The sequence below is a fragment of the Tasmannia lanceolata genome, unplaced genomic scaffold (genome assembly GCF_043159265.1).
Source record: "Tasmannia lanceolata isolate RefF3 unplaced genomic scaffold, GAP_Taslan_0.1 ptg000020l, whole genome shotgun sequence".
NCBI classification, from domain to species: Eukaryota; Viridiplantae; Streptophyta; class Magnoliopsida; order Canellales; family Winteraceae; genus Tasmannia; species Tasmannia lanceolata.
The window spans coordinates 9,558,717-9,568,872 of record NW_027518697.1 but is presented as its reverse complement, the minus strand read 5'-3'; the positions used below and the strand labels follow the sequence as shown (position 1 = coordinate 9,568,872).

Below are 10,156 nucleotides of genomic sequence, written 5' to 3'. Positions count from 1 at the left end.
TCGGTCTGAACCCGAACCCGACGGGTTCAACCCGGTTTTGGCTTGGGTTGGGTTAGGGTTGGGAAAAGGGAACCCAATCTAATTTCGGGTTGGATTAGGGTTGAGACCTTGGCAACACGAACCCGACCTCCATCCTCTAATTTTTTTCGTGATTTTCTTAGGATTATATTTTTTCCTTGTATTTTTAAATTTGGTCCTAGATGAACCCGAACTCAACCCGACCCGATTTGAGACGGGTTGGGTTAGGGTTATCCATCCTCAACCCGAGGCTCGGGTCGGGTTGGGTTGGGTTTTAGGGAATGCTATCTCGGGTTGGGATAAGGTTGGCCTCAACCCTACCCGAGTTGCACCCCTACACTCCTCTAGCCAATGATAATTGTTACGATTTGACCCAAATGATGAATCTTGGGTTCACATGTCATATGTTTGTGGAGCAAGATCATCAATCTAGTAGACCATCACGAGGTAACCCACTAGGTCTAACTCCGGTACCTATTTGATATTCCATCAATAACATGAATGCCTACAAACATCAACGATTTACTCACTTTTGCCGAACCCTAAGGGCATGGGCATGTTTGGCAGCCGTGATAAAATATTGGTAGGCCAATTGTGAGAGACGGGCCGAGAGGGAGATACTTGGGAGGGTGGGACTGAGGGGAGCCTGAAAAGTCCTTGAAAAACAGGTAAAAACCCAATCTTTCACTTTTTTTTTACGGATTTCTTGTGATCTCTCCATGCCCTCTATAGTCTATACTCTTACCTGCCTCTTTTTCAGCTCTTATTTCACAATCGGACCGACTAATCAACGGCCCCAATTGCGTGATTCTGTTCGCCCAACGGTTCTAGCTCTCTCTCGGTCTCCCTTTCGAGAGTTTATAAGGTTTCCACACATGGGAGTGCATGTTTTTTTAACAATAAGGTCAAGCACGCCGTGTTCAAAGATCCAAACCATTCATTTATTGGGCTCAAATTTAGATAGGCTGTGCCCCCAAAAATGATTTTCATCGGATGATCCTAACCTTACGATGTGTAGAGGGGAGACCCATTATTAAAATTGTCTATAGGTTGAAGGGGTAGGATCACCCTATCTAGATTTTTACCCCCTTTTCTTTGCCAGGCCACCCCAACCCCTCTCCCCCGCTACTAGAGGAGGCTGGCAGGGAAGAAAAGGGGGGAATGGGCCATATGCAGGCAAACCGTTTAATGTTAGGTGTTAGAGATGGGCCATCTGTCAAGATACAATTTCAGAGTCGCGAAAAGACCTTCCAACCACCCCTGTCCACTCGCCACGTGTCCAATTCTCTATCTCTCTCTCTCTCTCTCTCCCCGTTGGAGACAGAGAATATTCGAGTGTGGAGGTCTTCGATCTTATCTCATTTAAGGGCCCACTCATGCTGACGTCATTACAAGAGGAGTGCGAATATTCATATTTCCACCCCTTGAAAGATTCCATCCTTTTCCTTGTTCCATATTCATACGCGACGCCCCGTCTTCGACTCCCCCGTCCTCCTTCTCTCTCATTCCTTTTTCCCCCTTTCCCTTTTGTTTTATTGTTTCTTGTCTCCCAAGTATACTCAAATACATCCCTTCAGATTCTCTTTCTCCTTTCCCTTTCCGGACCTCTCAATGCTCAAAACCCCTTTCAATTCCCCAATCTCCATCTCAAAACATACCTTTTTTCTTTTTTTAACAGATAAGATGGGTGGATTAAAGGAATACGTTGAAGCATTAGAAGAAGAGCTTAAGAAGATTGAGGTCTTCCATAGAGAACTTCCTCTCACTTTCCAACTTATCACCCAAGGTATCTTATCTTATCTATCTCTCTCTCTCTCTTTTTCTCTTCTATATGTTGAAGAACTTAATTGGGTCTTTTTTTTTTGGCAGCTATTGAGAATTGCAAACATCAGATTCGGACTGAGTTGTTATTCCCTTTGCGTGGAGGGTCCGATTATGAAGCAACTTCGGGCGAAAGTCATCCTGTTCTAGAAGAGTTCATACCTCTCAAACGTAGCTCTTCTTCTTCTTCTCAAGATGAAAACCAGCAAGGGATCACTGCCAGCAATAAAGATGATGATGAGAATAAACCCGATTGGCTTAGATCCGTCCAGCTCTGGAATCAGGACTCCCAATCTGACCCACCTCTTCCTGAAAAACATGTAATTTTATTTGTTAATCTATAATTTCTTCACCCTTGCCATTGCAATGATATTTCCACTCCCTTTTCTTCCAAAAATTAGACAAAGGGGTCAGTAAAATGGGTGGATATATCATTTCCCTTTCATATATTTCTACTTTTGATTTGCTAGGAAATTTCGAGGAAAGCCAATTTGCGGCGTGTGATAACGGATGAAATAAATGAATAAGGCAAAATCTGCCAAAATGTCAACGTGTTTTGCGAGCAAATCAATTGCTTGTTTCGAACAAAGTTCCTCCAACCCCTTGCTAATTGCTCTAATAGCAGGGGGTGGGAAATATAAATCCCTTCTAAAGCAAAAAGTAAGTATGGAATTGATATTTCCACACCCCTTGCTATCAGAGGGATTGGAGGAGGAAAAATTGAAGGCACTTAAGAGTTGGTTGTTTTGAAGTACAAATGATTAAATTACTCTAATAGCTTAAGGTTCTGGAGTAATTGGTTGTTTCACATCTTTCTTCTTCTTCTTCTTCGTCTTCTTTTCTACAGGATCCAGCACAGAAACCGCTGGTGGTAGAGCCCAAAAAGGGTAGGGGAGCATTTCAACCCTTTTGTAATCAAAACAAACGAACAGAAAGTTCGAGTGGCGGTACCGGAGATGAGAAGGGCGGGCATTCATCTAATCGGAAGGCTAGGAGATGCTGGTCGCAGGAGCTACACCGGCGCTTCTTACATGCACTTCAAAAACTGGGTGGTTCACATGGTTTGTCTCTTATAAACATATATATATATATATATATATATATATGAGGAAACTGTTATGGTGAGCTTAAGCGCCCAATCACATGGGGGCCCACTTTGTTAGGATGATCCAAAGCATTCATTTTAAAGTCCCTTACATAGATAGGGGGTGTACCAAAAATCAGCTCCATAGGATCATCCTAACCCCTCCATTTGTGGAGGACAAAAATGGACAGACACAAATCTGCCCATTTTTTGTCCTCCACAAATGGAGGGGTTAGGATGATCCTATGGAGCTGATTTTTGGTACACCCCCTATCTATCATAAGGCCTTGCAAATGAATGGTTTGGATCACCACATGTGATTGGGGAGCCATGTGATTGGGGAGCTTAAGCTCACCATAAGTTTGGTGAGCTTAAGCTCACCAACAGTTTCCTCATATATATATCCCAGCCTTTTGTCTGTTCGTGTTAAAAATTAACTTCATTTTCACAAAAATACAAAGAAATGTGAAGATCCTGCAAGAATACATGGGAACCTGCAAAAATAAGGCTTATGAAATTAAGCCAATGGATGCTAAAAGGGAAATTAGGAGTGAGATTAGGGATTCTTTTCTTCAGTGAGTTCTTATTCTCTAAGGAGGGTGCTGACTGGTCAATCCTTCCTTTTGCCACACATGTAATCACATCGATGATTTTTCTGAATCTCAAGGTATCTATACCTTATGTAGAGGCCTCTACTTTATCTTCCCTTCAATTTTCCTTAAAAAAAATTTCATTTCCTTTGACTTTCATTTCCATTCATGTACGACCACCCCAATCATACACACTCACCTAAGACAACTATCCTTTCATATGGTGTGATATTATTAACCACCTGATGAGTCACCCCATACTAAACTGGTTCACCAATACGTGTGGCAAACTCATCATCTCCCAATGTTCCCACTACACATGCAATATGATTGATAAACACACAGTTGAAAATCAATTTTCAATAGAAAATATTTGGGGCAGTGATAAATCGACCCCATATGGGACACATTATGAGAGAAAGACACATAGGGAGTCGATTTAAGATATATGGGGTCGATTTATCACTCCCCAGTATATAGTACATACTATATAATTTAGAAATCAATGCATGTGGGTGTGTGCAAAGTGTATGGGGATTGTCACGCAATGATCATTAACGTCACGGAGATCTCCGATCAGGGGATGGAAAAACAGACGAGGAAGTGAGGTAAATGCTGGAAAGGGGTGTGGAAATATCATTTCCTACTAATTTTTCTAACAAATGGTACATGAAAAATTGAAAATGCTGGGTTGGTTTTGTTTCAGCTGCAACTCCAAAGCAAATAAGAGAATTGATGAAGGTAGATGGGCTGACCAACGACGAAGTCAAAAGCCATTTACAGGTGAGCTCTTCCTTTTCAAAACTTCTTTCTCTACTTTTGATCTTGGTTTTAAAAGGGCAGTGATACTCCCCTCCTGATGGATATTTTCCCCCCTTTAACAGAAATCGTTAAATTTTATGCTTTCGGAGTTAACGGTTGCTTCTCCACTCCTTCATAAAAGTTAACGAAAACTGTTTAAGGGGGCCATGAGAGAGAGAGAGGGGGGAATATCACTGCCCGTTTTAAATTGATAAGAGTGTCACGTGATGTCACTGTTAGAAGATATTTGAATATCTTTTCATTGATTTTCTACTGCGATTCTCTCGATTCTTCCTGTGCCTTTCTCTTCAAGGAAACCAAAATAGTAGCTTTTTTAAAAAAAAATTTGACACAGAGAACGAGGTCGGTTTGGTAAAAAGTTGCTTTAAATCTATGATAAACCTACTGTCCCAATCACCAAACACGAGCTCCCATGTGGGTATGCTGACAAATTCGCCCACTTTTCCTCCTCGGGTCAGCACCCTCTGGTGAGAAAAGTACGGAATGTGGGTAAAAGTCTCGAAAAATTACAAATTTTTGTACTTTTTAAAAGAAGCATTGGTTGATTCTTAAAAAAATGGGTGGTAAAAAGATTCTTCAAAAATAGGTATTAAAAGACCCCAGTACCCTTCTGACATCAACAGAAACGTTCTTTAGCTTCATTTTAGTTTGTCTGAATGTGAATTTGAACCAACGTAACCTTGGGTTCGTTTCTATCTTGGCCGTCAGAAATAACCAAAGACGGATGGGTACTTTACACGAGTTAAAAAAAATTTGGAACGATGGCACCTCTGTACACATCTAGTTTGGTTTGGATTTGAAATTTTCCTTTGAACCCAGAATCCCTTGGATTCGTTTAAATCTTGGTTGTCGTCAATATGTATAGACAGTCGGATCCACGACACGTGGACATCAATATGGAACGATGGCGTCTTCTAATAATATCGTCTCTTTGTATGAGATTCCGTCGGCGTATCCCATTATTAACTTCGGTGTACCCATTATTAACGCCGGTGTACCCCTGAATTCTGTCGGCGCACACCCTATTTCTGCTTGCACCTTATTTTCGGCGGCGTACCTCTTGATATTCCGGCGGCGTACTTTAGAATCCGACGGCGTACTTGATATCTTTGAACGATGGTTGTTCCTTGAATCCGGCGGCGTACTTGATATCTTTGAACAGTGGGTGCTCCTTGCTGACGACGTACTTGATATCTTTGAACGGTAGTTGTTCCTTGAATCAGGCGGCGTACTTGATATCTTTGAACAATGGGTGTTCCTTGCCGATGGTGTACTTGATATCTTTGAACGGTGGGTGTTCCTTGAATCCGGCGGCGTACTTAATATCTTTGAACGGTGGGTGTTCCTTGAATCTGGCGGCGTACTTGATATTCTGACGGCGTACTCTAGAATCCGGCAGCGTTCTTAGCCAAAAGAGACGTGAGAAATAATAAAATATCAATAACGTCGACGTTATAAGCCAAAAGAGACGTGAGAAAGAATAAAATATTTATTAACGTCGTCGTTCTCAACCAAAAGAGGTGAAAAACAAAATCCTGGAATATGTGGGTGTGCCACGTGGAACCCCTCCTCAAAAAACGTAAAACTCTCTCTATAAGGCAATATATTTGGACTGTAGAAAAAATCTCACCATATCCCACGGTTTTAGCAAAATTATTTCTATTACTCAATATCCCACGTATAATAGCAAAATTGTTTCTATTTATTGGAGAAAAAATCTCCACTATGTCCCATGATTTTAGCAAAATTGTTTCTATCTCTCAATATCCTACGTATATTAGCAAAATTTTGGCGAATTAGTTATATTTTGCCTCGTGCTTCGCACGGGTTGTCCACTAGTATTCAATAATGTAGCCATTTTCACCTAAAAGATAAGTGAGAAATAATAAAATGTTACTTTAAAGATAATGATTGACGTTGGGTTGTCAATTTGTCAAGAAGGGCAACATACGAGCACTCTGTTGATGTCAAAAGGGCACTAGGGTTTTTTCCCACCAATTTTGAAGAATCACTCGCGTTTTGATGCTTGTTTTAAAAAGTACGCAAAATCCGTAATTTCTCGAAACTTTTACCCACATTCTGTACTTTTCTCATTTAGGATTCTCTTTTTACACTAAGGCTCTGTTCACTTGCGTTCCCTGAAAAGCAAATCCTTGGAAAACAACCTCTTTTTTCTTTGACAAGACCTTGACAAGACAGAATTCTGGTGTTCACTTGCTTTCCAGTGAAAATAGAACTATACATGTGAAATTTCTGCAATAAGTCAAAAAATGACATGGAAAAGCCCATTTCCCCTTCTTTAGGGATTTCATTTCCGACCAAAAACACACGGATTTCTTTTCCCTGGGAAACTAGTGCAAAAAGTAGGGCAAGCAGTTTCCCTTGAAACCTTTTCCTGCGCAAGTGAATAGTCCAGAAACAGTCAGGGGAAACCTTTTCCTGCACAGATTCCCTGGATTTCTTTTCCTAATGCCACGCAGATTCCTAGGAAACATTTTCTTTTCCTTCCCTGGGAAAACAAGTGAACAGAGCTTAAAAGAACTCTCTTTTCTTCCCCGTGCCAGCCCCACTGTAGCGTGTTGTAAATAGAAAAATACATGCGTTTTTCTCAATTCTTGTCCCAACTTTTACAAAACTTCTTAATCTTGCAGATATTTTGCGTACTAAATTATTCCTGAACTTTGTAACTATTAGTCTATCATGCAAAAAAAAAAAAAAAAAAAAAATTCATGGCAGCAAAAGGTGCCTTCACTGTATAAGTGTCAACTTTTTTTTTTTCTACATTTGCATTCGTTTTTCTCCTCTGCCCATCCAATGATTTCACTCATCGACTGCATTTTGTTTCAGAAATATCGGTTGCACGCAACGCGACCCACCCAAACAATTCCACCCAGTGGGACCCCTCAACCCCATCAATTCGTTTTAGTAGGGGGTATATGGGTCCCACCGTCTGAATATCGATCATCAGTAGCATCTACGAGCATTGCCACCCACGAGATCTATGCTCCTGTAGCCATATTGCCCTCTCAGCACCAACAATGTCGAAAGCAATCGCAGCAGACTCCGACGAGTCCCTTGCATTTGGAAGATAGGAGCATTAGAGAAGAACATAGTCTCGGAGATGACGATAACACCAATCTAAACTCTCCCGCCACGTCCACCACCACATCTCCTCCCTTATGATTCTACTCATTTGACACTCATAAATTATGTTTTGTATTACTGCATTTCTCATTTGAGAGGAGTTATAAATATCAAGTTTGATATATGAACGCATCTCTATTGTGGATGTTGCCCGTGGGGACAGAAATCTTTGGATAAGCTAATCCTTGGATGAACAAAATAAGCTATGGCCACATTCAATGAGCAAAACTCTATTGACTAATTAGCTTAGGATGCTCCATTAAATAGATACTTAGCATGTGAACAGGCTATCTATTGTTTGCTCTACTATTTTTTTATTGTACTATTTTAGAGGACAAAACAATTACTATTCAGTTTATTAAGTTTGTTTTTAATCTTTCAATCTATTGATTTGGTTTTTGCTAAGAGTGGTCGCCTTTATGTTATGAATAAGTCAAGAAAATAATTTTTTTTTTCACATAAAAATCCCTAACTTGTATAATATTTATTGTCTAGTCAGCCAGAATCATGATTTAATCAGGAAGATAACCTTTTTTCCAAAGAAAGAAATTAAAAAAAATTTAATAAGTCCCTAAATAGTACCTATGTCAACATACATTTGATATTCTTCCTTTTTTTAAATAAAAATGCCATTTTTATAATCCTTAAAACATAATTATTTACCTTTCTTTAGGGTTTTTGTTAGAACAGCAAATATAGTTGTCGCTCTAGTAATTAAAGTTGCATAAATTTATAATCTTTTATATCTGATTGCTTAGGGCATGAACCAACACTGTTCCCTATGCTGATAATATATACTCTCTTATTTCTGATACGTAATAAAAGAAATTCAGTGATATAAGTTATAAGAGATTAACTTGTTAGAAAACTTTGTTCAAAATATATATTGTATGCAAGTATATAGGAGAAGGAATTGAGAAAGAAAATAAAAAATACGGTTACAAAATTCACTGATCTCAAGCTCGTAACCATATTGTGTGATACTAACATACGGCGACAACAGACTCCTGCTTGCAGGGGCGAATGCACATATTGTTGTGGGGTCCATCCCCATGTGACCCCAACCCACCCACTCGTCTCTTAATTAAAAGAGAGAGAGAGATAGTCCGTGGTGGCATTTTCACAACAGTGAAAAACAAAAACAAAAACGTGAGGAGAGGAGAAAAAGGGAGAAGAGAAAAGGGGTTTTTCTCTTGGGCATCTAGGGTTTGCTTTGAGGTAATCCTAAAGAGGGTTTGGAAATCCTAATCTCCATTGAAACTTGAAGTCTTTGCTTGGGCAAGAAAGAAGAGGGAAAAGAAGCCAAAACCTAGGGTTTTGGAGTGGTTCTTAGAGAAGAAGAAGAAGATCTCTCACGCTTGGTTTTTTGAGGTGGGAAAGCGTTCTTTTGCAAGGGTTTCATGAGGTAATCCGTATTTCCTCCAAGATTTGATTGTTAATCTTCTATTCTTGTGTATTTCTCAAGTTTTTGGGAAAACTTGAGAAGAAAGACTTTGTATTTCTCTTTTCGTAGTGGATTTCTTTCGGAGTTTGTCCCTTGGTTTTTCCCTTCACATCGAAGGGTTTTCCACGTTAAAATCGTGTGTTCTTGATTTGTGTGGTGAATTACTATTTCTGCGCTTTGTTTTTTCTTGTTCGTGGCTATTTTCTTGATTCGCAGATAGAAGGGGGAAATTTAGCCGCCGCGGTGTATCCGTGTTTTCCCCAACAAACTGGTATCAAAGCCTTCGTTGTTGGTTATTATTTATCTGTGAATCAAAGATGGAGGCAAGTACCTCATCAAGGATGATTACCCTAAACGGAGGAAATTGGTTAATCTGGATAGCCAAGATGGAAAACCTGTTATATTCAAAAGACCTCTATTTGCCGATTGAAGGTATAGGGAAGAAGCCAGAATCTGTAAAACCTGATAATTGGAAGAACTTGGATAGGAAAGCTGTTGCTTGTATCCGACAATAGCTAGATGATGTTGTGTTCCACCATGTGGCAACAGAAACTAGTGCAAGTTCATTGTGGAAAAAGTTGCATGATTTGTATGAGAGAAAGACGGCTGGAAATAAGGCGTTCTTGATCAGAAAACTTGTGAACTTGAAGTTTAGAGAGAATGGGTCAGTTACAGAGCATCTGAATGAGATGAAGAGCATCGTGAATCAGCTTGCCGCTATGAAAAAGGTGCTAGATGATGAGCTACAAGCACTGTTATTGCTAAGCTCATTACCTGACAGTTGCTAAGTTGCATGGGTTAGTGGCTAGATGATCTCCTGCTCTCTTGCTGTCAAATAGAGGGGTAAGAAATCCGAAAACGACGGTTAATCTCTTTCTTCTCTTATCCCCCATCTACAATTTTGAGGGAATCCAAGATTGTAAAATCTGTGTATCCAAACGGCCATTTTGTTGTCTAGTCAGCGAGAATCATGATTTAATCAGCAAGGTAACCTTTTTTTTTATTTTTTAAATCCTTAAATAATACCTATGCCAAAATACATTTGGTATTCATTCTTTCTTTTCTTTTTTTAAATAAAGATGCCATTTTTTTAACCCTTAAAGTGTAATTATTTGCCTTTCTTTAGGGTTTTTGTTAGAAAAACAAATATAGTTGGTGCTCTAGTAATTTAAGTTCCATAAATTTATAATCTTTTATATCTGATTGCTCAGAGGATGAACTCTCTTATTTCTA

At 39.6% G+C, this 10,156-nt stretch overlaps 1 protein-coding gene across 1 annotated transcript; it reads left to right on the top strand.

The window, feature by feature from the left end:
* Window positions 1–1,476: 1,476 nt before the first annotated feature.
* On the top strand, window positions 1,477–7,837 carry LOC143855062 (transcription factor HHO3-like). Its single transcript, XM_077365229.1, has 5 exons — window positions 1,477–1,804; window positions 1,888–2,159; window positions 2,687–2,900; window positions 4,220–4,296; window positions 7,183–7,837. Exons 1-5 carry the CDS (start codon window positions 1,630–1,632, stop codon window positions 7,516–7,518), a joined length of 1,074 nt encoding a protein of 357 aa, XP_077221344.1. The 5' UTR covers window positions 1,477–1,629; the 3' UTR covers window positions 7,519–7,837.
* The last annotated feature ends 2,319 nt before the right edge of the window (window positions 7,838–10,156 follow it).